This window comes from Trichosurus vulpecula, chromosome 5 (assembly GCF_011100635.1).
Source record: "Trichosurus vulpecula isolate mTriVul1 chromosome 5, mTriVul1.pri, whole genome shotgun sequence".
Classification (NCBI taxonomy): domain Eukaryota; kingdom Metazoa; phylum Chordata; class Mammalia; order Diprotodontia; family Phalangeridae; genus Trichosurus; species Trichosurus vulpecula.
In genome coordinates, this window is record NC_050577.1 from 104,512,079 (window position 1) to 104,537,572 (window position 25,494).

Below are 25,494 nucleotides of genomic sequence, written 5' to 3' on the forward strand. Positions count from 1 at the left end.
AACTGGTGACACAGCTATTACCATAGTGGGTTCTGGACTTCAGGACTGTTGTCATCTGAAGTGAGAGAGGTGGAATGTCTCATGACCACTGTATGATGTCTACCTGTATGTCACTTACCCTACTGGTCTCCATACCCAAGAGTACAGAGTTGACTTTGCCATTAAAAGAAATGTCATGTTCTCCACAGCTGTCTATGTTGTCATGGTGGTAAAGCAGAGTTGGACTGGGAAGGCGTGAACTGGGCTGGGCTGATCTGAACCGATTGCCAAAAAATTCAGACTCCCTAATATCTTCATATATATTTCTCTGAAATGGTTGCTCACTTTCCCCATGTTGACTACTTGGACAATTAGATGCATGAGCTCCCACATCCCTTGATCTCTCAAGAACATCCAGCTGAAACCTCTGTCATATATAATAGTATATGAGAGCTGATTGATAGGGCACAAAGAGTTCTTCTCTAGAAAGAGTTGCACATCTGGTTTTCCTCTCCTAATTCTGACCAGATTTCTTTACCTTCCTAAGAGAGCACCTGATTTTCAATGGAACCACAGTGACTGCTAGCTGCCAAGACTTCTGCTCCCCTTGTTGCAGGGTAATCCAGGAAAGGAAGTATTCATAGCCCTTGGTTCATAATGTATAGTGTTGGGAGGAACATTAGAGGAAATCTAATATAACCCTTCATTTTACATATGAAGAAATTGAGATTCATAGAAACTAAATAAACTTGCCCTGGGCCACTCTGATATTAATAAATAAATAGTAGATTCAAGATTTAAACTCAGTAACTTTGACTCCAAATTCAAGGTTCTTTCCACTGTACAATATGCTGCCTTTAGCTTTAGGAGAAGAAAGAAAAGAGATTGGAAATCACTTCTCAAAGGTAAAATCGTTTCTTTTTGTCTTGCAAACAACAAGACTCATCTTTCTGAGCTCATATCTGACCTTAGACATTTACTAGCTGTGTCTCCTTGGGGCAAGTCACTTAACCCCATTTGCCTCAGTTTCCTTATCTGTAAAATGAGCTGGAGAAGGAAATTTCAAACCACTCTAGTAGTTATGCCAAGAACACCCTAAATTGTGTAAGAAAGAGTCAGACAATGGAAAAATGAATAAACAATGACAACAAGAATCTGAAGTTCTAGAGCAAGGGCCATAGACTCATGCTATCCTTTTTTCTTCTTCTATTGAATTGCGTTGTAGGCACAAGAAAGAAAAACTTCTTGTTTTCCCTCATTGCGTGTTCTAATGTCTTATCTTAAGGAATGTAGAAACTTGGATAAAACTGTGAACTGAATTATTCCCTCTCAAATGCCAGCCTGAGTTAAGCCACCCTAGTAATTTCCTGTGGATCCAAAAAATGATAAGAGATAGAGTCTCTTTAGAGTCTAACGTGCAGCCTTTCAACTGAGTCCAAGCCTTACAGAACTAACACTTTTTTAAAGGGGATTTGTTCTGTGAAGTTTGGAGTCAGTCAAAGGGACACACTTGAGTACCTAGAGGGCCAAATGTGGCCTCAAGGCTGCAGATTCCCCATCCCTGCCTTAGACACTGACCTTGAGCCTGACCTTTGAACATCTGATTCTCTTTAGGGTTCCTTCTCCACAGTGGTTCCAGAGTCCTTCATGCTCAACCATAAGCTGGTAAAAAAAGAAAATCCCTCTACTATAGGATGTAGGATTTAGAAGATACAAATGATATGCTGGTAGAAAATTTGAACCCTAGAATCCAGAATCCAGTTTGAATTAGTTTAGCAGACTTATTTATTCCACTTATAATTCCAACCTAGTATCATAATTTATATATTGCAGTTGTAATTCTAACATTTTTATATATCAATCAGATTTGACATCCACTTTTCTAAAGCTTCCTTTGTATTTTCTTTCCCATCACGTTTTGAGAGGCAGGATGACATAGTGCTGTGGTATCAAATTCAAAACGAAACAGGGGCCACCAATCATGGGCAGCTGGTGGCACAGTAGATAGAGCACGGGGACTGAAATCAGGAAGGCTAATCTTCCTGAGTTCACATTTGGCTTCACGCACTTAGTAGCAGTGTGACTCCAGGCAAGTCACTTAACCCTGTTTGCCTCAGTTTCCTCACCTGTAAAATGAGCTGGAGAAGGAAATGGAAAACTACTCCAATATGTCTGCCAAGAAAACCCCAAATGGTGTCATGAAGAGTCAGACATGATTGAAAACGACTGAACAACAAGAACTTCCATTAGGGGTTCCTGTGGGCTGTGTATTAATTTACTTTTGAAATGTGGTATCATATTTTATTGTATTTTTATTTTAAGTATTTCCTAATTACATTTTCATCTTGTTCAATCCAATTCAAGAATATTGGGATTTGACACCTTTGATTTAGTGGCTAAGCAAGCCGGTCAAAAAGCCTGGAAACCCTGATTTCTGCTATAGACTTCTTCTGTCACCCAGGGCAAGTCACTTACCTCTCAGTATTATCACTAGCTCTCTAGGACTCTTTGTTATATGGAAAGTGCTGGTTTAAATTGTAGAGGGAATTTACTCACTTAGGAATTTTCTATACAAATGAAATCACAGGTCCAATACCTATCCATATTGGAAAAGTTAAATTAAAATTAATTATGTATTATTAATTTAAATTATATATATATATGTATATATATATATATATATACATTAATCCCATGATTAAATATGGAAGGTGTTATTTATTTTCACAGTGTCAGGGCTGGTAAGGACAGCAGAATATGGATTTAGGACAGCCTGCAAATTGGTCTTCATTATATAATGGGACAGAAAACCATATCAGATCTCTCTTTTATTTTATACTCTCTGAGGTCTTGACCCCATTCTCCCTGCCGACATTCTCTTTATAAATGGAATAACTTAGTGTTATGGTGACCAAATGTTAAATCGGTCTTTCACATTACGTTATATCATTGCATCTCCTACTACTTAGATATCCCAGGCCATACATCCTCTCTCTCTTCTTCCCACCCACCTCCACCACTCTTTCACTGATTGCCCAACACCCTGCTGTCTGAGTCATAGCTGTGGTTTCCCTTTTCTCAGAATCCCTTAACTTCTCCAGATGTGACTAGGAGAGAAAAAGCAAAGGTTCTTGTTGCAGACTTCAATCCTCTTCTCTCACTGTGTCACTCGTGCTGCAGAAATAGATGCCATTATCTCCAGGACTCACAGCAGTCACTGTCAAAGTGGAGGATTTTAAATCCGGTCGAGTAATAAGGAACTTGGTCTCATTAAATCCTGTCTCGTGGGTGGCTGGGTAGCCCTGGTTGGCAGTCCCAATAAGTTCCAAGCCCTGTTGCCAAAGCTAGAGGTACCAGAACATGTCAGGGAGTTGACCTCCCTGTTCCCAATGAATCTTCACTGAGGCTCCACTCCTCCAGATCCCTCTGCTCGGCTTCTGAGTGATGAGCACCCCAAGACCAGCACCTAATAGAACAGAGAATGAAGAGGTGAGAGAAAGCAGCCAGTTCTGGACTGATACAAAGTCATAACTGGGGAATTATATGTTATTTTTGCCTTTCTCCAACTGCTACTTCTGTCAGAAACCAACACTGTCATGTTACCTTTCTAGCACTTTCTCCATGGAGGGTAGAATGGAGTCTCCTCCACCCTATACTTCACCTACTTGAGCCAGGGCCTTAATATCCCTTGGTATCCCCTCATACCCTCTAAAGAACATGCACCTACTCTCCCCCTTCTTTCTCTAGCACCTTCACCATCATTCTGACCCCAAAATCAGTAGATTTCATAGAACATACTAGGCCCCAAGAACAGGAGGAGGTGCAACTTTTTCTGGTCTTGGCTTCACTCTTTTGCTTTTTGAAGAGGCTGAGATGAAGAGGAGTCTGAGTATTTTTCTGCTCTCCTCTTTTCTTCTCTCCTCTCCTCTTCTGTGCCCTAGAAATTTATTTCCTATAGAAACAAGGGGAAACTATGGTATGACCTCTAGTGGAACTTTGTTACCATTGCACCTAGAAAACAGCCTCATTCACAAGACCTCTCTACCTATCCCAACCCATGTATCTATAGAACCCTAGAATGTTGGAATAGCAATGGACCCATTTTAGATTAGAAAAATTGAGCCCTTGAAGGTTGGGTCATTTGCTCAAGGTCATTCCTTTTAGGAGTCTAAGGTAGTGTCTTCGATGGCTTATGGAACAGAGAGAGAGAGCTCTCACCCACTCACCCTTTTACTCAGAACAACCAGATTTGGTTCCTTGAACAGATTAATCCATGGATGTCCAGACCATGAACCTCAACATATTTTAACCTGAGAATAGAGGCTGAGACCAATCCTTGGGATAAAATGTAGAAGGTCGATAGGTGTTCTCCAAGGGCTTCTTTTCATTTACATGGCTGTAACCCTAATAGGAAGAGCACATATTGGCCCAGTGGATAGAGTTCTGGACCTGGAGTCAGGAAGACTCATCTTCCTGAGTTCACATCTGGCTTAAGAGAAATTACTGTTTTTCTATTACATTAATAGGCTATTATTAAGTTAGGATCCAGGCTTTTTATTTGCTTATTTAAGGCTCAGCAGCTTTAGAGGGTCAGTCAGTCTCTGGAAAACACGACTGACTGATGAGATGTCCCTCACTCTCAGGGAATATGTTTTTCAATCTTGGACCAGATCTCACCCAACTAGGAGACCTTATTTCAGTTTAGAATGTAAACAGAAGTATTTAGAGTGTGAGCAGAGTTCAGTCTAGGTGAGTTCTTGACCCAAGGGAATGAAACCCTGTCCTTGTAATCCTTCATGAGAAGTTAGGGTGACCCAGCTCACGAAGTAGAGAACCAATCAGAGTGGTCTGGGTGGAAATGGATTCCCCTGTCCAGATTATTGAGGGAAGATGAGTTTCATGATCAAGCCATATTCTCAGCAGGGGAAGCTGAAGATACCTTGCCAACCAATTAAGGATACACCAATCAGGGTTGATTTTCACTTACCAAGGGCGTCCCCTTTTACAAAGGTATTTAAAGCATTCAGTGTCTACACTGGGAATCTTTGATTTTCTGAGAGAAACCACTGCCCAAAACTTTATTGATTATTGGCTAGCCTAATTAATAAACTGATTATTAATTACCCAGAAACTCTGTCTCTTGGGTTATTCATTAGTCACAAGCTTCAGACATTTACTAGTTATGTAATCCTGTGCAAGTTACTTAACCCTGTTTGCCTCAGTTTTCTCACTAGTAAAATGAGCTGGAGAAGGAAATGGCAAACCACTCCAGCATCTTTGCCAAGAAAACTCCAAACAGGATCCCAAAGAGTCGGACACGACTGGAAAACAACTGAACAGCTACTCTGATAGAAGTCTTCAGTACCTCTTGTCCAGGCAGTTATAAAAGCCTTCTAAATTGTTCTGCCTTTGCCCAGCTTCTCTCTTCTCGAACTGATTCTCCAGTTAAATACCAAAATGATTTTGCAGCACATGTCTCTCCATGTCATTGTCCTGTTTGTCTCTCATCCATGGGAGTACTTGATTACCTATAGAATAAAGTAAAAACTTCCAAATTTAAAATTGAAAACCTTTCATTCTCCTTCTAACTTTTCTTCTTGGTACTTAAAGCCAATCAGCCTGGGATTCTATTTCCTGCCTCCTACTTTGGCACGGCCTGTCCCTTATGTATATTTAGAACATGTTTTTGCTTCTTGGGATTCTTAGCTTCCTTCAAGGATCAAGTCAGTTGCAGTCTTCTTGATTCCCCTTCTCCTTCCTCAAATTATCTTGTACTTTACCATATGTTAAATTGCTACCAATGTTGTAGGACGACAATGCAGGGAGCATATCATGGCACACTCATTTTAGGAATACAAGGTTCATATGGCCACATTATGTACACATCCAAGTACACACCTCTAATGCTGCACAATTTCCAAATTCAGAATTTATTAGGTCTTCCAATGATGCCACTGGATAAGTTCCTTTTTTTATGAGGGTGTATCTACTAGATATCTCTCTTGTTGCTGGTCTCTGATACCATCTGCTGCACCTCATCTACAATTCTAAAAGAGAAGAGCCTTTCAGCTCTCTAGCTTGATAGCTCCAGGCATTGTCTTTAGTTCTATCATCCCTCTGACAAAAATACTTAGAACTAGTTAGCTCAAGGAGACCTTAGGCATTTTTAAGTCATAGCTAGCCACACTAATAGATGGGGGCAGGAGGACAACTGGGAGAACCAGGTCTAATCATCACTGATTCTATAATAGTCCCAGCTAGCATGTTCTCACCAAACCTTTCAAGGCTGTTCCCTGACTACCCCAAATAAATAGAGCAGTCATACAACAAAACCACATCCTACCTGTGGAAGAACAGTTAGATGGTAAAGTAGGTAGAGTGCTGGACCTGGAAGGAGTCAGGAAGACTCATCTTGCTGAGTTCAAATCTGTGTCAGACAGTTACTAGCTGTGTAACCCTAGACAAGTTACTTAACCCTGTTTGCCTCAGTTTCCTTATCTGTAAAATGAGCTGGAGAAGGCCATGGCAAAACACTCCAGAATCTTTGCCAAGAAAAGCCTAAATGAGAGTCACAAAAAGTAAGATGCAATTGAAATGACCAAACAACAATAACAACAAACCCTGGAACACTTTTGCACAAGCTAGAGGTCATGTGTGAGGCTCTTGACAACAGAGATTGGTGGCTGAAGATGACTCTGCAGTGCTATGTATTTGTTGTTAGCATGGAGATATATGGCCCAGTGCCCCAAATTCAGAGAGCTCATATGCAGATAACAGAGGTAAGTGCCTGGTTGATTGGTTTGGATGTTTTCTGAAATCCTTTTTTTCATTTTGGAGATCACTGTTATAATAATAAAGAATCAATTTTGGTTCCTGCTTCAGGTCCCATCAGTAGAAGTATACAATATATTAGGATTAATCCTGGTCACATCTCATTGTTACTTTCTGCCCTGTCCCTCTAACCAGATGTCTTGGAGATTTCATGACTTCACTGTTAGCATAATGTGTAAAGGAAGGACACAGAATTTGGGAAACTATCTTATGAAGGAACTTTATGCTGGAACCCTGAAGAAAAGGTTTGGAGCTGGAGCCCTACAAGTCTAGGTCAGGAAATTCCCATCTGATCCATAGACTCATCCATTCCCAGGAGATTAATGATCGCACAGCAGAATATCTTTATTCCCACCATGGTAATGCAACAGGACATGCTTAACTAAGAGCTGTCCAGAAATTGGAGGGTTGGAGCTCTAGGGAATCTCCCATCACCATTGAGATATGTCTGTATGTGACATCATGCCTCCCTGCACTGAAGCCCAAAGCATCCTCTGACTGGACTCTTCCTGGTTATTTCCTGATGGCCCCAGCCAAAGTTCATTACTTTTCCTTGGAATATGGCCATGAGACTAAGACTTTCACCTTTTTTCAAGTCTGCTTTACTTACAGGGTCTGACCTGCCACATATTAAGTTCTTAATAAATGTTTGCTATAAAAGCTAATGGTACCATGTCATGAGGAAGTGTTAATCCATCACTCATCTGATAACTGTTCTATATTTCAGTCCCACTCCTCCAGATTCCTCTGTGTGCCCTTTCAGAGATGAGAGCATGAGACTAAGGAGCCTGTGGAACAATGAGTACAGAGAGTAGGGCAGTTCTCTACCCTAGTCAAAGACCTGTTTCACCAGCCATTCCCCTAGAGATGCCAAATACTGTTACTATATCTTAAGACATAATAGAATCCTGCAGTATAGTTAATTTCGAGTCTCTTAGCTGTCTTTCTGGAAAGACCTGAGGTTCTGGTGAGGAGACTGAGAAAACCTGTAATGTCGAAGACAGGAAAAATTAGAGAAGACAGAGAGAAAGGGGATGAGGTAAAATTTTTTGTGAGAATTGTTTTAATTCATTTTGTGAAGAAATTTTCTAAAGATAATTCAGTGAGGAATGAATCTTGTCCTACCTGAGGAAAAGCTGGAGAAGAGAGAGAGAAAAGAGGAGGGATCTGTTTTCTGATGAAGCTTCTTTCACCTTTATTTTGCTAAGACAATTTTTCAGGTGAGGAATTGTGTTTTCATAAATGAAGACAAGTCACCTGCAATTTCAGTGCTAATTTGAAGTTACTCTCAATGTGGCAAAATGCTCAGCACATAGTAGGCACTTAATAAATGCTTGATCAACCGACATTTCTCAGAGCTAAATCATTGCAAATATTTGTATTTTAAAAGCAGCAAGGTGGCACAGCAGATAGAGCACCAGAACTAGAGTTAGAAAGACCTGAGTTCAAATCCACTCTCAAACACTTACTAGCTGTACTTGGGTTTTTTTTTGTGGGGGGTGTGGAGCAGGGTGGCACAGTGGATAGAGTGCTAGACCTTAATACTCATCTCCATGAGTTCAAATCTGGCCTCAGATACTTATTAGCTTTGTGACTCTGGGCAAGTCAATTAACCCCATTTGCCTCAGAGCTGGAGAAGGAAATAGGAAACCATTGCAGTATCTTTGCCAAGAAAATCCTAAATGGGGTCACAACTCAGACATGCCTGAACATCACTGAAAAGCAACAAATTTTTTGTTTTTACGTTACCATTGGTTTTGTTGGTTTTGAATTGTATATTCAGTAACTTTAGTAATTATTAAATCCTAGGAAATGATATTAAATATTTAGGAAAATGTGAGTATGTAATATTGAGAAAGAAATTTTCTCCAATTTATTAAATAAATATTTTATCAGCTGGTGGGGGTACTGTATTTAGTTACTTGAGAGATAATTGAGACATAAGTTGAAATCTTATTAATTAATTAAAAGATATAGAGAGATACCCTTGGATTACCCTAGAGCTCAGGTTGATAAGATTAAATGTAGGCAGTATTAAGTAGCAAACCGAGGGACCGTGTGCAAATGAGTATATTCTATACCAGATTCCATAATTCTTGCTACACTTGAAATTTTCAGTACCTATCCTCCCACACCCACCATTTCTCCAATCTTTCCCCACACAAATCCATCAGCACCAATCACAATGTGTCTCTGAGACCTCTTGATGTCCTTTTATATCCTACAGAGACGATGAGATTACCTTTCCTTTGCTTTGCTCAGTACCATTATATTTTTCTCTTAGTTTTCTAGGACCCATAGTGTATACTGGACCCCAGCAGCAATTACAAGCCCAGCACCTTCTATCTTCATTTCTTCCCTGAGAGGATATCACAAAGACACTAGAAATCCTTGATCTTTGGCCCTCTTTTTTACTTGGATAATGGAGATTTTCCATTTTGTCCCAAGGAAGCACCTCTTTGGCTGCTGGTGGATCTCTGTGATAACTTCCCCTAAGATTTCCACTCAATTGTACTACCTATTCCAAGACAGGCTACATCATAGAAAGACACACAAGAGGAAAAGACCCCAGAGATCACAATCCTCATTTTTCAGATGAGGAAATAAAACCCCTGAGAGGACAAATGCGGTGCCCAAGATTATTCCTATCATGTATATAATACAGAGGTTCTTAATTATTTTGTCTGTTATACACTCCTCAGAGAGTCTAGTGCAACCAATGGATACTCATCAGAATAATGGATTGTTGTTTGTGTTTTAAATCACAATTGAAGGAAATTCCAAATTTCAGCTAGAAGTTACTGAAAATAAAGATGCAATATTTGTCCCATCACAATTCATGCAATCTATGAAATATATATTCCTTATCCCTTCTTTGTATCATATACTCTTTTGGCAGTCTGGTGAAACCTAGGGACATATCATAATAGTGATCTTTTAATCATAATTGGAGGAAATTCTAAATTTTAGTTAGAGGTTACTGACAACGAAAATATAATAATTTTTCCCATCCAGGGCCACAAACTCTATGAAATGTATACATTGATCTCTGGCTAAGAACCCTTGAATTAAAATTTTTAAACCCTAAATATCTAAAGGGAGACAGAGATCTTGTATTCTCAGACTTCTACAAAGAGTGACCAGGTTCTGTTCCTTGAATAACTATTCTACAATTCTTCAGAGCTGGGGGATTGATGTCAGTAAGAGTGAGTACTGTGGTCATTCCCTGGGACAGTGAAGGTCAATTGACAACTGGTCTCTATTTACTTTTCTGTTCAGTCTCAAATCTTTCAATCCCTTGGAACAAAGTGGACTGGCTGAAGGCACAAGACTACTTCCCTTCCCTGGAGTGTAGGAAAACATGAAGCCTGAAAATTAGTGGTTATGTGTAGGAATTGAGAGTTCATCCCTAGAGAGGAAGTTACTCTACAGGGGTATGGTTGTGAATTTCATGCTGGCACAGAGATATGTTGCTGAGTCCCCCACAGCCAGGGAGCTGATGTGAAGGTAATGGAGGGAGGCGTTTGGTGGCTAGAATGGAAGTTAGTGTGGATGTCTTTATCCTTTGTAATGTACTTGTAGTAGAAATAGAGAAGCCTTTTGGATTTTTGATCTAGGCCTTTTTGGTACCAGGACATAATGTCATCTCCTTGATCCTAGTCAAATCTCAAGGTCACCACCCATCCTGTTCATACAACTACTAATCTCGGGGTCTGAGAGATTTTGCCATCCATTAAGCCTATGAGATAGGAGAGAGAAGATAGAATACTTATCCTGGGAAGCCTCCTGACACTGAAGCTTGGGGAACATGTTTGGAGCTGACGTCTGGCCAGAATAGATCAGGGATTATCATTTGTGCCTAGCACTCACCAACTATTAGGAATGTTGCTGAGGATGTTTCTTCCCCACTCCTCTGTTTAGCATCATCAGTATTTCCTCCCAGCTGCCTAGGATGTATGGTGCATACTGGGCCCCAGGAACAACACAAGGCTTAGCATCCTCGATTAAGAGACTGAGATCAACAGTCCCAAAACTTCTCAGCTTTTCATTACTCTGTTTCTGTAGAAGAGTGGTGTATTTCTAAATTATCCCAGGGAAATATCAGTTTGCCCTCTGGCGGAGCACCATGACAACTTCACCAAGGCTGTCCCAACATTCACTACGACTACCCAGGCTAATGCTAGGCAATATTATAGAACCCTGAGATGCTGAAAAGGGGTGTTAATTATGCGTGTTTATTTTTAATGACTATAATTAAGGGGATACTCACCTGGAAGAGGTCTAATCATTGCTTGACATGAAGTGCCATTAGCATAATTTTTTTAATCATTGATTCAGTGATTTGGAAAAAAAAAATCCACAGAGGAATCCTCAGACTCACACAAAATAAGATAATTGGCCACTTGGGGTAATTATTTTTCTACTTTTCTAATCGCTGAAAACAATAAGTGAATTGGCTAAAAATTATGCTGTCCTTCTCAGACATGCCACTTTTACCAACATAGAATATATTAGAATCAATTCTGGTTGAGACATGAGCAAAGAAGGGAAAAAATCTGAAATGGCTAAACTTGAAATGATTGCCAAAAGGTTCTCTCTAGTTTATAATAGAAAATTGAAAAAAAATGATTCGTAAATGTACTCTAGGGATTACTCTCCATGTTTTCTGGAAGAAAAAAAATTAAAACTTCGAGAGGTTAAATGAGTTGCCCAAGGTTGTTCTCTTTATGGGTATAAGTAAATGTTCTGAATGATTTGAAGAACCCAGAGACCACTCCCAACATTCCATGAAAAGTGACCAAGTTCTGTCCTTTGTATTACCTTTCTATGCTCCAAACCTCAAATGATAGTGAATGTAGTGACTGTATTCTTACAAGCTACACTGGTCAATCTCTCTGTCTCTTCCTGACTGTCTCTCTGGAGCACAGAGATTACTAAGGAAACCATAGATTTAGAGATGAAAAGGACCTTTGAGGTCATCTGGTCCAATGTCACCCATTTTACAGTTGATGAAATTGAAGCTCAGAGAAATAAGTGACTTCCCCAAGGCCACATAAGCAGGAAGTGGCCGAGCTAAGATTTGAATCCTTTGACTCCAAACCTACTATTCTTTCCTTTATACCAGAATGCCTCTATCCCCCCAAAAGAGCTGTATTTAAATGCACACAACACCTTAAGTTACTTGCTAACGGGTCACATAGGTAGCACTTGTGGAATTGAGGTGCGGTTGTAACTGAGGTCCTCTTGCCTCCAAGAACAAAACTCTAAAATTTGATATTTTTGAAATAAATATTATTGAGGGCAGAGCCAAGATGGCAGCTGGAAAGCAGGGACTTGCTTAAGCTCTCCCCCAGGTCCCTCCAAACACCAATAAAAATGGCTCTGAACAAATTCTAGAGCTGCAGAACCCACAAAATAGCAGAGGGAAGCAGGGCTCTAGCCCAGAACAGCCTAGATGGTCCCTGAGAAGGGTCTATTGAGTGGAGGTGGGAGTGGAGCAAAGCAGAGCTCAGTGTCGGCCGCACCAGAACCAAACACAGTGGGAGCCAGGCGGAACAGGCCATAGGGCCCTGAATCATGGAGCTGTGGCACTTACCAGATTCTCAACCCACATATGCCAAAGACAACAGAGCAGGTTAGTAGGAAGAAACTACTGGGACAGAGTGAAAGGAGTTCATAGTTGGCCACAGCTCTCAGGGTGGTGGAGGTGGTGCAGCTTTCAGGCTGCTTCCAGAGCTACAGCCACAGTTGTTTCCAGTCCTAGGCCCCCTGGTGGGGGGAATTAAGTGGCAGACTAGAGCTGGAGGGCAAAGCCTGCTTTGCCCTGCCTAGATCTGGGCTGCAATCCTGGTTGGTGGTTCTTGGGGGAGAAAAAGCACTGCTGTGGCAGAGATTGCTGTGTAGAAGTAGCTCTGAAAACAGCAGCACAGGCTTGGGACAAAGTACTCTCTTCTCTACAAGCAGTGATAACTTTACAAAAAGTTCAAGGATCAAGTAGTTGGCTGGGGACATGAACAGGCAGTGAAAAAGGACTCAGACTCAGACTTTGGAATCTTTTTTGGGGGACAAAGAAGACCAAAACATACAGCCAGAAGAAGTCAACAAAGTCATAGAGCCTACATCAAAAGCTTCCAAGAAAAATACGAATTGGTCTCTGGCCATGGAAGAACTCAAAAAGGATTTGGAAAAGCCAATAACAGAAGTAGAGGAAAAAATGGGAATAGAAATGAGAGTGATGAGAGAAAACAATGAAAAACAAGTCAATGACTTACTAAAGGAGACCCAAAAAAATACTGAAGAAAATAACACCTTAAAAAATAGACTAACTCAAATGGCAAAAGAGCTCCAAAAAGCCAATGAGGAGAAGAATGCCTTGAAAGGCAGAGTTAGCCAAATGGAGAAGGATGTCCAAAAGACCACTTAAGAAACTACTGCCTTAAAAATGAGATTGGAGCAAGTGGATGCTAGTGCTTCTATGAGAAACCAAGAAATAATAAAATCGAACCAAAGGAATGAAAAAAATGGAAGACAATGTGAAATATCTCATTGGAAAAACCACTGACCTGGAAAATAGATCCAGGAGGGATAATTTAAAAATTATTGGATTGCCTGAAAGCCATGATCAAAAAAAAAAGCCTAGATATCATCTTTCAAGAAATTATCAAGGAAAACTGCCCTGATATTCTAGAGCCAGAGGGTAAAATAGAAATTGAAAGAATCCACCGATTGCTTCATGAAAAAGATACCACAAAGAAAACTCTTAGGAATATTGTTGCCAAATTCCAGAGACCCCTGATCAAGGAGAAAATACTGCAAGCAACCAGAAAGAAACAATTTGAGTATTGTGGAAACACAATCAGGATAGCACAAGATCTAGCAGCTTCTCCATTAAGGGATCTAAGGGCTTGGAATATGGTATTCCGGAGGTCAATGGAGCTAGGATTAAAACCAAGAATCACATACCCAGCAAAACTGAGTATAATGCCCCAAGGCAAAATACAGATTTTCAATAAAATAGAGGACTTTCAACGGTTCTCAGTGAAAAAACCAGAGCTGAATAGAAAGTTTGATTTTCAAATATAAGAGTCAAGAGAAGCATGAAAAGGTAAACAAGAAAGAGAAATCATAAGGGACTTACCAAAGTTGAACTGTTTTGTTTACATGGAAAGTTGATGTGTGTAATTCGTGAGACCTCGGTATTAGGGTAGGTGAAGGGAATACACACACACACACACACACACACACACACACACATATATATATACACACACATGTATATACACATATATACATACATATATACACACACACACACTCACACACATATATATATATATGTATATACTGAGGGCACAGGTTGAGTTGAATATGAAGGGATGATATCTAAAAAAATAAAATCAAATTAAGGGATGAGAGAGGAATATATTGAGAGAAGGAGAAAGAGAGAGATAGAAGGGGGTAAATTATCTCACATAAAAGTGGCAAGAAAAAGTAGTTCTATAGGAAGGGAAGAGGGAGCATGTGAGGAAGAATGAATGAAACTTGCTCTCATCACATTTGACTTGAGGAGGGAATAACATACATACTCAATTGGGTATCTTACCCCATATGAAAGAAGGGGCAAGGGGATAAAAAAGAGGGGATGATAGAAGGGAGGGCAGATAGGAGGAGGAGGTAATCAAAAGCAAACACTATTGAAAAGGGACAGGGTCAAGGGAGAAAACTGAATAAAGGGTGGCAGGATAGGAGGGACAAAAATATAGTTAGTCTTTCACGACATGAGCATTGTGGAAGGGTGTTGCACAATGATACACATGTGGCTTATGTTGAATTGCTTGCCCTCTTAGGGAGGGTGGATGGGGAAGGAAGAGAGGAGAGAATTTGGAACTCAAAGTTTTAAAAGCAGGTGTTCAAAAAGAAAGTTGCTTTTGCATGCAACTGGTAAATAAGATATACAAGAAAAGGGACATAGAAATCTATCTTTCCCCACAAGAAAGTAAGGGAAAATGGGATGGGTGTGAGTGGGGTGACAGAAGGGAGGGCTCACTGGGAAATGGGACAATAAGAATATATGCCATCTTGGAGTGGGTGGAGGGTTGTATTGGGGAGAAAATTTGTAACTCAAAATCTTGTGGATATCAATTATGAAAACTAAAATAAAATATTAAATAAATAATAAAAAAGAAATAAATATGACTGACTTTCTTGTGCTGTGAGTGATAGCCCTTGTGTATTTCACTGATGTTGATGGGTCCTGATGTCTCCAGTTTCTCTTCCCCTCTGCACCCTCCTGCAGCAGAGATGGCAAGGGTAGGTTTCAATCTGCTTGGTTAGAAGGACTCACCTGGGTGAAATCACAGCTCCATTGGAGCATCATGCAAAGATGGAGACCTGACAGGAACTTATTTTTGTTATTCCACAAAATTCCTTTACTTCTGTATGTACTGTGGAATCTAGGATTGGTTTCTGTGTCCAGTGCTTGCCTTACCTCCTGTGTCTCCTCATGTGACCCTCTACCTTAAGAGTTCTTAACCTTGGGTGTAAACGTTTGTGTCTGTGTGTGTGTATGTGTGTGTGAGTGTGTGTGTGTGTGTGTGATGGACTCCTTTGGCTGTCTAGTGAATCCTGTGGGTCCCTTCTCAGAATAATGTTTTTAAATGCATAAAATAAAATGTATAGGATTACAATGGAAATCTGATTATGCTGAAATACAGTTGACAAAATATATTTTGAAACAGAAAAACCAAGTTCATGGACTCCATGTTAAAAATTGCTGTTTCCTGTGTGGTATTGCTGGAGGTTTATGCACAGAAAGAAGAAGACTTTGCAGCACTGTGGTGGCACTGCTTGCACAGAAATAGATGCCTGAGTCCCCAGACTCTATGTTTTGGATTGAAAACTCACAGGGTAAGCTTTGGGGACATTTAGCTGAGAATCGAGGTTTCTGCATCCCAGATTCATCCATGGGAGAGCGACCCTGGAAATAAATCAAGAATGTAATCTCTCTTTCTAAAAGCTGTTGATACCAATAAATCCAACTATGTCCTTTGATAGGGTCACAGCTAAATGTCACATTTGCTCCTTTCCTTTTGACTTGGTATCTTGGGGTCTGGGTAATTGCAGCATCCAGTAGGCCTGTGGGGAGAGAGACAGAATGAGAAAGGCTGAATTCAAGGGGGACTTCTGTTATAGAGAAAGGTTTGCAACTAGGGCTTAACAAATTCAGAGTGAGGATTTCCCATCTGTACCCAGAATTTACCTGTTCTCAAAAGAATAATTGCCATGTAGCAAAAGAACCGGCTCCTCATGATGTGTTCACAGCATGTGGAATCACATGTAACAGGGCTGAACTACTCTTAACTCTTACCACCTGTTAATAAACTATATTTTTCTTCTTAAAATCTTCTGTCACCCTTTCAAGATGCCTTGATCTGTGCTATAACTCTCTCCAGAGACTGCCAGCCCAAGGGTTACTTTCTTAAATAGAATAGGAACACCTCAGACGAACAGGAAGGAAAGCCCCTTTCTAAGACCAGAAAGTGAGTTTCTTAGTGGCCCAGTGGTTCTCGCATTTGGATTGGATAACAGGGTAAAAGCGAAAGCATTAGTTTACTACATTGTCTAAAGCATTCTTACTATCTCAAATGAGCATGGGCGCACACACCCTCACACACCCCTCAGCAGTTCAGTGCTGGACGTCCTTCATATAGAAATATAAATATATGTTTGTATATATATGTACATATACACACACATGTGTATATATATATATATATATATATACATATGCACAAACGTATATACACACATATCTTACTGTTATCTGGAAATTATATGTATGAGTATGTGTGTAAATTTCCAGATAGATTTACAGATAAAACCCTCATTGAGATACTTCTTTGCATAGAAAGATTTTATCCTGTGCCACTCCACTTGGGTTTTCACTGGAAACTATCTTTAGAGACAAGAAGCTAGTCATAGGATTGTATATTTCCAAATGGTCCCTACTGACCCCTCTCTTCTTTTTCTATTTATTTCATTTCCTTGTCTCGTACCCAAATAGCTCCATGGCTTGTGACTTTCTAGGATGTCTTTTTCTTTCCATCCCTTTCTTCCATGCCGTTCTATGCTCAGTTTTGTTTTAAATAGTCTAAAAGGGGTAAACAGACTTTTGTTATGTTGGTTGCTAATGTTTCCTTGAGCCTTATCTGCTAAGCAGAAGTAAACAACCAATACACACAAAGTCAGAAAGATCTACAGTATTTAACTGTCTCTTTGAATCAGCAATGACAGTATAACTCCATGCTTGTACTTGAACTCCTCAGAACCTATACATTGTGAAGTAATGTCAATTTCACTTAAGAAGATGAAGTCAGGAAGAGAGACTTTACCTTATCAAGTACAGAAGAAATCCATGCTAAGTATAATCAACAGAATTTTAATGGCAGTCTGGGATTGCTTTTGAGCAATTTCAAAGTTGTGATAGCAAGAATGATAGAAAAAAGCATAGACAGTACTGCTCTCTGCTAACCCTCCTTCCCCAAAGGTGATGAAATAGACATCCAGAAATGATAGATCCATATACCTGCCTATGCACATATTCTGAAGCAAAGAGGAGCAGCAGCTGTAACATTCAGTTCTTTCCTTTGTCTTTTCTTTCTGGAATGTATTTCTATCCTTTTCTCAAGAACATTTATACATCTGTGTGTTTAAAGATTATTGTTAATAATAATATCCCCAATATATAGAATTTACTTTAGATAGATTTGCATATTTCTTTTGAGCTAGAATTTCCCCAAAAAGCTTCATTAAGTGTCTCTCCTCTCTCTCTCTCTCTCTCTCTCTCTCTCTCTCTCTCTCTCTCTCTCTCTCTCTCTCTCTCTCTCTTTTATATTAGATGATCTCCAAGAAAACAAACTCAAAAAGCCAAATTTGTAGTAAAACATTTTCTTGGAAACAATAGATCAGAACTAGGAAAATGACCTAACCATGAGGTGTATTTTTCTCCAGTCTGTCCTAAATCAAAACATTAATCTTCAGCTGGGATGGATTTATTAAACCGATTAAAGTACTTATACTGGCTACTCTAGCCAGGGCAGTATCTGGCACACAAAAAACAATTCTCATTCTCCATGCCTCCTAATATTTATCAGTTCCTTCCATCTAGTTCTAAATGTGTGAGCTTATGGTACTGTCACACTCATTATGCACAGTCAATCAATAAATATTTATTGAGCACCGACTATGTGCAATGACCTGGGCTAAGCAGCAAAGATACAAAAAGAGGCAAAAGGCAGTCCCTGCCCTCTAGGAGTTCACAATTTGATGGCTATGGAAATAACTGACAACTGCCAAAAACAGAAAACAAAGATGGTCTTTCTCTATCAAAAAGTAAGTACTCTGACCTGAAAATGAGTACCCCAGTTATCTCAACAGGTATATTTCTAGGGGAGAAGAAAGTCTTGCTTGAGTACATTCGAAAACAAAAAACCCTCATGGTCATGCAGCATTCTTTGTTTTGATCTTTTCTAATTGAACACCTTTTCATTACCAATTTGGTTTTCTGATAGACCTACTTCTTGGGAAGAGATTGCATTTGGAATAAACACTAGACTCATCTTATCTCACTGTATTGCTAATTATCAGTTAATAAAGACTTTTTCTTGCTTAAAAATCAGTCCCTTTTAAGTTTTGGTTAGTGTGACTACTTTCCATAGTAGAGTCAAATTTCTGAGCCTACAAAATCAACATGAAAACACTGTATCTTATGTAACCCAACTTGGACATTTCCAGTGTGTGAGACCTCATTTGAGGAGTTGTGGCTTCCTTGATTAACATTTTCTTTCTCATTTCACCTTCACTTGCTTCCTGTGCTGGAGTCTAGGGAAGTTTGTGCACAGAAAGCACATGACTTTACAATGCTGTGTGTGGCTGAGCTGCTGCTGCACAGATATGTGGCTGTATCCTCCATTCGGAGTGACTCAATGTAAAAATACAAGGGAGAATTTTCTGGAGACTCTGATCTGAAGTGGTTGGAAATGGTAGCCTTCTCAATAAGTACTTTATTGTCATCTGAAGTCCCATCCTAGAGTCCTGTTGATACCAGTACAGAGTGTCATGGCCCATATCCTGCTCACATCCCAGGTTTGCCTTGTGTCCAATCCTTGTGATCTTCTGTCATGGGGTCTGGGTGACTCCAGCATCCAAGAGGACTATGGAGAAGAAAAAGAAAAAGATGGGATACAGATCTTGAGAATTAGTCTGAGATTCAAAGTACAATGAAAAAACTAGGATCTAAGCCCATCAAGAGCTGGATTGTGTGTTACTCAAAGCCCAAGCAGCTTCACCTGCCCTCAGGGGACAAAAGGTCACATAGTAGAGGAACCTAGTGCTCATGGTGGTCATGGGAGGGGAGTGCTCTCTCTTGAACGCAGGACTCTAGACTCTAGAATAGGCTGAGAACCAAGGACTCTGAGGTTGTGCCCAACCCTAGGGGGAGTAAATCTATGATGTCCCGATTGACCAGCTCCAAAAATACTAGTCTTCTTAGCTGAGAGGCTGGTCTGCACTGTGTGCAGGGGAGCAGAGATGTTTTCCTAGACCAGAGCTACACCCAGAAATGGTTGCCTCCTTCAGAAAGACATGATCTTTGTGTTCAGACAGTCATTATTTGCATTTATTTTCCAGTGTTTTGCATGGAGCAGTCATCTGCCCATGCGTTGTCCATCACCTCAGAATGGGGCCACAAATTCCCTCTTGCCTTTAACACTGAGATTGAACCCACCCCCAGGTGGAGTTAGTCAGTGATATCACAATCTTCACTACCACCAAAAACAGTAGGGTCATCTATGGCCTCTACTGAGGGCAGAGCAATAAAACCTTTTTCTAGACCATGGACACACCCAGAGACTTTTGTCTTCCTCAGAAAAGGATGGTCTTTTAAGAACTCTTACCAACTTATTAATCAACCATGATTCCAGAGGACTCAGGATGAAGCATGTTACCCACCTACTGACAGAGAGGTGATAGGCTCAGGGTACAGAGTGAGAGATTTATTTGTTGGACACATGCTAATTTGTTTTGTTTGACTATTCATGTTTCTCTTTACCTTTGCCCAAAATACCAAACCTAAACAAAGAAACCAGAAACAAAACCCAAATGGGTCACAAAGTGTTGGACAGGAGTGAGATGCAATGAAAAAATAACACTCAACAAAAATATGTACGAGCGCATTAAATTATAAAGTTTATTTCATTTTGTATCAAATAGAGTTCAGAGTTGGGTTGACAGAAATTCTAAGGTGATAGGACTGGGAAAAATTCCAATCAGCTTCCACTGTGGAAGACAATCTCCAGTTGATGAGCAGGGAAGCTCTCCTCCATCATGAAGGTGGTGATGATCCTCCTCTTGCAGGGAAGCCTGGAAATGGAAGGCCCCCAGCCAGTGAGGCTGGTGGTGGATGGAGATTTCCTCCTTGGTGAAATGCTCAGAGACATGAACAGCGGCAAGCTCAAAGATGAGAGTCGACTGGAAAGAGAGTCATGGGGCCAGCCTTAGTGCCTGGAAGTGGGGGACCAGGAGAAAAGAAGGGTGTGACGGGCTCTGTGAAAGCAATCGAGTGGAATGCATAAATGAGAGAGCTCTGGAGAACATTGTAAAAGACAAGAGTGCCAGAAGAATATTCCAGGTACACCCCAACCCTGGGCACAGGGCACTTCATTCGATGGTTCAACGATCCAGGATAGGCTTGTAATAAGTAATCCTCTTCCTTCTTGACACAGGAAAGCAGGAACAGAGAGTCACAGGAGTCCACATTCCTCTTCCTTTTCCTCCTCAAATAGGGGGTATGGATCCCCAGTATCCACTGAGGTAGTTGAGTCACATCCACTTCCCAGTACTGTCTGCCTGAGCTGAAGGCCTGCTCAGCAAGGACAGCATGGACAGCAGAGTGTTCAGGATGCTTGGTGTTCACCTGCCAGCCTTCTGCAGCCTTCACACTCTTCAGGTCTTCAGAAATAGTCACACAGGGACTGGCTGCTGTGGGATCCATTGTGATGTCCACTCTGAATCTTCTGAGCATCTCGATCATGCCAGGGATGGGGTATTCCTTCAGCTCTGGGAAGACAATCTTGGCCCTTTGGGACAGCACTGACTCAGTCCTTCCCAGCAACTGCTTGACTTCCTGTAGTAGATTCACATTGGGTTGGTGGTCAGCTTCCTGCAGAACTAGCATGAGGTCCTGGAGGGCTTGCCTATGCTGGGATAGTCTTTCCTGGCTTGCCCTTTGGTCTTCCATTATCCTTTCAAGACATTGGCATTCTGCCTTCTTCAGGAAGTAGTGTAGCTTGTTATATTCTCCTGAGATCATCCAGGCCCAATCAACAGCAGGTCTCTCCTCCTGATCAAGAAGTTCCTCAGCTTCCTCCAAATGCTTCCCCAAGTGGCTCTGAATGTGCTGCAGCTTCTTCCTGCACTTGTGAGCAGCCTCTTCCACAGGAGACAGTTTGTGAGCCCCATGCTCTGGGCTCCGGGAACATCCCACACACAATGGTGTCTGGTCATCTTCACAAAAGAGCTTGAACCCTTTCTGGTGCCTGCCACAGTGGCTCTGCCCTTCAGTACTCTGCAAATGCAGGGAGCAGAGCTCTTTGCCCATGTCAGTCAGCTGTGCTAGGAGCCCATTGATTCCTGGGAATTTTCTGACTGGGGACACTTGCCTGCATTCAGGGCAAGAGAAAGCTGTAGCTCCAAGTGTCCAGCTCTGGGAGAGACATGCTCTGCAAAAGCTGTGCCCACACCAGATGGTGACTGGCTCAGAGAAGTAGCTCCTACAGATGCTACAGGTGATTTCCCTCTGAAACTCCTGCAGCTTGTCCAAAACAGTAGCCATTCCCCTCTCTCCAGTGGCTTCTTTTCTGCAGGGGCTGAGATGAAGAGACTTCAGCTTCAGTGAAGGTAGTGCTTTGGGGAGGAAGGATGGTCTGCTTTTATAGGAGGTGGCCCCTCCCCTGTAGGGCCTCCCAGAGGAGGTGTGAACTCTTCTAGCCTGCAATTCTGCCCTGTTAACCCTTGCTGGTTCTGGCAGCGCTGAAGTCCCAGGGTTCACCTCTCTGATGGACTCCCTTGGATGGCCAGGTTTCACCGAGCCGAGAGTGCTCTTAGGAGGACTGTTAGGAACGCATGGAGGTTCAGCTCAATGGATTTTCAAATCGGATTTGTCCACAGATGCCTTGTGGACAGAAGAGTCTATCAGCAGCTTCTTTCCTTTCCCCTTCCTTACCCAATGGGTTCCCCAGTCTTCTCAAGAATCCTTTTCATCCTTCCCTTTCCATCCACTTACTCAGAGTCACAAAATTTGAGATTAGCAAGGGACCTCTCTGGCCATTTATTGCCCCCACATATGAAGGCCATCCCCTGGATAACAAATGCAAGAAGTGGCTGCCTGTTCTGGGCTGCCGGAGGACAGTGGCCACCCACATTGGGATTCTCTTGACTCTTTCCTATTGCGGTGACCTCCACATCTGCTTCCCTGCTAACTGGCTCAAAACCTCAAGGCCTACCCACATGCCAGCCAGGATTAGGATGCAGGCAACTCAAGTCAAGGACTTTTCCCAGTTTCTCTACAGAGAGCAATGGGCACCTCCCATAGCACTTAGGATCTCTAAGAATTTTCTGAGGAAATGAGATGTGAAGTGACTGTCCTGAGCTAACACACCCAAAAGTGGCCCAGGAGAGGATTTGGACCTAGGTCTTTCTGACTGCAGCCAAGCCCTGTCCACTGCATCTGTGAGCACAGGTAATATTGCATAGAAGTTAGAATGTTGCACCTGGAATCCTGAAGAAGGGATCAAGGTGTTGCCTCTGTGACCCTGAGGACATCTGCCAACTTCTCTGATCCCCCAGAAGCTAAAGGCAAAACCCTTAGCTTAGAATCTCAAGGGAATCTGGAGGGCCTGGATCCACTGAGCCTGCTTGGATGACTTGTTTCTACTCCTAAGAGATCTGAGAAGGACTTAGAGGTGCAAATGGAATGTAAAGCTGGGAGACCTCATCCTTGCTACTCTATTGTCTCTTTTGGCTTGGAAGTCCTTCATAATCCTCAAGCTTTCTCTTGCTCTGCATCCTCAGGGTCAGCAGCAGCAGCAACCGTAGCAGCAGGAGAAGCAACATCTCCATGAGGCAACTCCCTGTTTCCAAGGAGCCCCTGCCAGAGATCCAGGGGTTCTGCCCACAGAAAAGAGGGGTTGGCTTGTCTCCCATCATTTTGAAGTTCTCCCCCATGGCATTGCTGCTGGAACCCAAATGGGAAGAGACAAGGAAGTGCTGTAGCAGGACTCATGTCCCATTCCTAGTATGCTTTCCTTTCAAAAGTGGAGAGTCATCATGCAGATGAGTGAAAAGAGAATAGAATCCCGACCCAGATGAATAGTGATGACAGAGAGGTTTTCTTTCTGAATTTTGGACTAGAATGTTCTACACAGGTTTTCACTCTCTGTTTGTATACGTGTCCCCGAGATATATATATATGTATGTATGTATGTATGTATGTATGTATGTATGTATGTATCAGAAAGCATTCCCCATTAGGAATATGAATATTCTCAGGGAGTCGAGGAAGTTGATCATGGGGCATTGGGAATACTTGCCAACTAATACTATGATCCTTTTGAAATTCATTTTATTTCTGATGTGCATAAAGGAAGGGGCCAGTAGATGGGGGGGGGGGAGGGAAATGGATAAAATACATGGCCTGGAGTCAGGAAGTCTTATTGGTCTGAATTCAAATCTAGCCTCAGATACTTAGTAGTTCTGTGAACCTGGACAAGTCATTTAACCCTGTTTGTCCCAATTTCTTCATCCTTAAAATGGTGTGGAGAATGCAATGCCTCACCGCTCCTTTACCTTTGCCCAAAATACCAAACCTAAACAAAGAAACCAGAAACAAAACCCAAATGGGTCACAAAGTGTTGGACAGGAGTGAGATGCAATGAAAAAATAACACTCAACAAAAATATGTACGAGCGCATTAAATTATAAAGTTTATTTCATTTTGTATCAAATAGAGTTCAGAGTTGGTTTGACAGAAATTCTAAGGTGATAGGACTGGGAAAAATTCCAATCAGCTTCCACTGTGGAAGACAATCTCCAGTTGATGAGCAGGGAAGCTCTCCTCCATCATGAAGGTGGTGATGATCCTCCTCTTGCAGGGAAGCCTGGAAATGGAAGGCCCCCAGCCAGTGAGGCTGGTGGTGGATGGAGATTTCCTCCTTGGTGAAATGCTCAGAGACATGAACAGCGGCAAGCTCAAAGATGAGAGTCGACTGGAAAGAGAGTCATGGGGCCAGCCTTAGTGCCTGGAAGTGGGGGACCAGGAGAAAAGAAGGGTGTGACGGGCTCTGTGAAAGCAATCGAGTGGAATGCATAAATGAGAGAGCTCTGGAGAACATTGTAAAAGACAAGAGTGCCAGAAGAATATTCCAGGTACACCCCAACCCTGGGCACAGGGCACTTCATTCGATGGTTCAACGATCCAGGATAGGCTTGTAATAAGTAATCCTCTTCCTTCTTGACACAGGAAAGCAGGAACAGAGAGTCACAGGAGTCCACATTCCTCTTCCTTTTCCTCCTCAAATAGGGGGTATGGATCCCCAGTATCCACTGAGGTAGTTGAGTCACATCCACTTCCCAGTACTGTCTGCCTGAGCTGAAGGCCTGCTCAGCAAGGACAGCATGGACAGCAGAGTGTTCAGGATGCTTGGTGTTCACCTGCCAGCCTTCTGCAGCCTTCACACTCTTCAGGTCTTCAGAAATAGTCACACAGGGACTGGCTGCTGTGGGATCCATTGTGATGTCCACTCTGAATCTTCTGAGCATCTCGATCATGCCAGGGATGGGGTATTCCTTCAGCTCTGGGAAGACAATCTTGGCCCTTTGGGACAGCACTGACTCAGTCCTTCCCAGCAACTGCTTGACTTCCTGTAGTAGATTCACATTGGGTTGGTGGTCAGCTTCCTGCAGAACTAGCATGAGGTCCTGGAGGGCTTGCCTATGCTGGGATAGTCTTTCCTGGCTTGCCCTTTGGTCTTCCATTATCCTTTCAAGACATTGGCATTCTGCCTTCTTCAGGAAGTAGTGTAGCTTGTTATATTCTCCTGAGATCATCCAGGCCCAGTCAACAGTGGGTCTCTCCCCCTGATCAAGAAGTTCCTCAGCTTCGTGGAAATGCTTCTCCAGGTGGCTCCAAAGGTGCTGAAGCTTCTTTCTGTGCTCATGAGCAGCCTCTTCTACAGGAGACAGTTTGTGAGCCACATGCTCTGGGCTTTGGGAACATCTCACACACAGTGGTGTCTGGTCATCTTCACAAAAGAGCTTGAATGCTTTCTGGTGCTTGGCACACTTTCTCTGTCCTTCAGTACTCTGCAAATGCAGGGAGCAGAGCTCTTTGCCCATGTCGGTCAGCTGTGCTAGGATCCCATTGACTCCTGGCAATTCTTTGCCTGGGGACACTTGCCTGCATTCAGGGCAAGAGAAAGCTGTAGTTCCAAGTCTCCAGATCTGGGAGAGACATGATCTGCAAAAGCTGTGCCCACAGCAGATGGTGACTGGCTGAAAGAAGTAGCTCCTACAGATGCTACAGGTGATTTCCCTCTGAAACTCCTGCAGCTTTTCCAAAACAGTAGCCAT

The 25,494-nt window shown here is 41.9% G+C and overlaps 2 protein-coding genes across 2 annotated transcripts; both read right to left on the minus strand.

Annotated features, from left to right (window-relative positions):
- Positions 1–3,122: 3,122 nt before the first annotated feature.
- Positions 3,123–21,700, minus strand: LOC118851004 (tripartite motif-containing protein 43-like). Its single transcript, XM_036760600.1, has 2 exons — positions 20,510–21,700; positions 3,123–3,323 (listed from the first exon to the last, which is right to left on the minus strand). Exons 1-2 carry the CDS (start codon positions 21,698–21,700, stop codon positions 3,123–3,125), a joined length of 1,392 nt encoding a protein of 463 aa, XP_036616495.1.
- Positions 21,701–24,114: 2,414 nt separating this feature from the next.
- Positions 24,115–25,494, minus strand: LOC118851005 (tripartite motif-containing protein 43-like). Its single transcript, XM_036760601.1, has one exon. The coding sequence runs from the start codon at positions 25,492–25,494 to the stop codon at positions 24,115–24,117; it is 1,380 nt and encodes a 459-aa protein (XP_036616496.1).

Bases quoted from the DNA above. Each gene is read 5' to 3' on its own strand.
- LOC118851004 (XM_036760600.1), bottom strand. From the start codon at position 21,700: ATGGCTACTGTTTTGGACAAGCTGCAGGAGTTTCAGAGGGAAATCACC. The intron at 3,324-20,509 runs GTTGGGGTGTAC...TGGTACCTCTAG, and splicing joins TGAAGTGCCCTGTGCCCAGG to CTTTGGCAACAGGGCTTGGA.
- LOC118851005 (XM_036760601.1), bottom strand. From the start codon at position 25,494: ATGGCTACTGTTTTGGAAAAGCTGCAGGAGTTTCAGAGGGAAATCACC.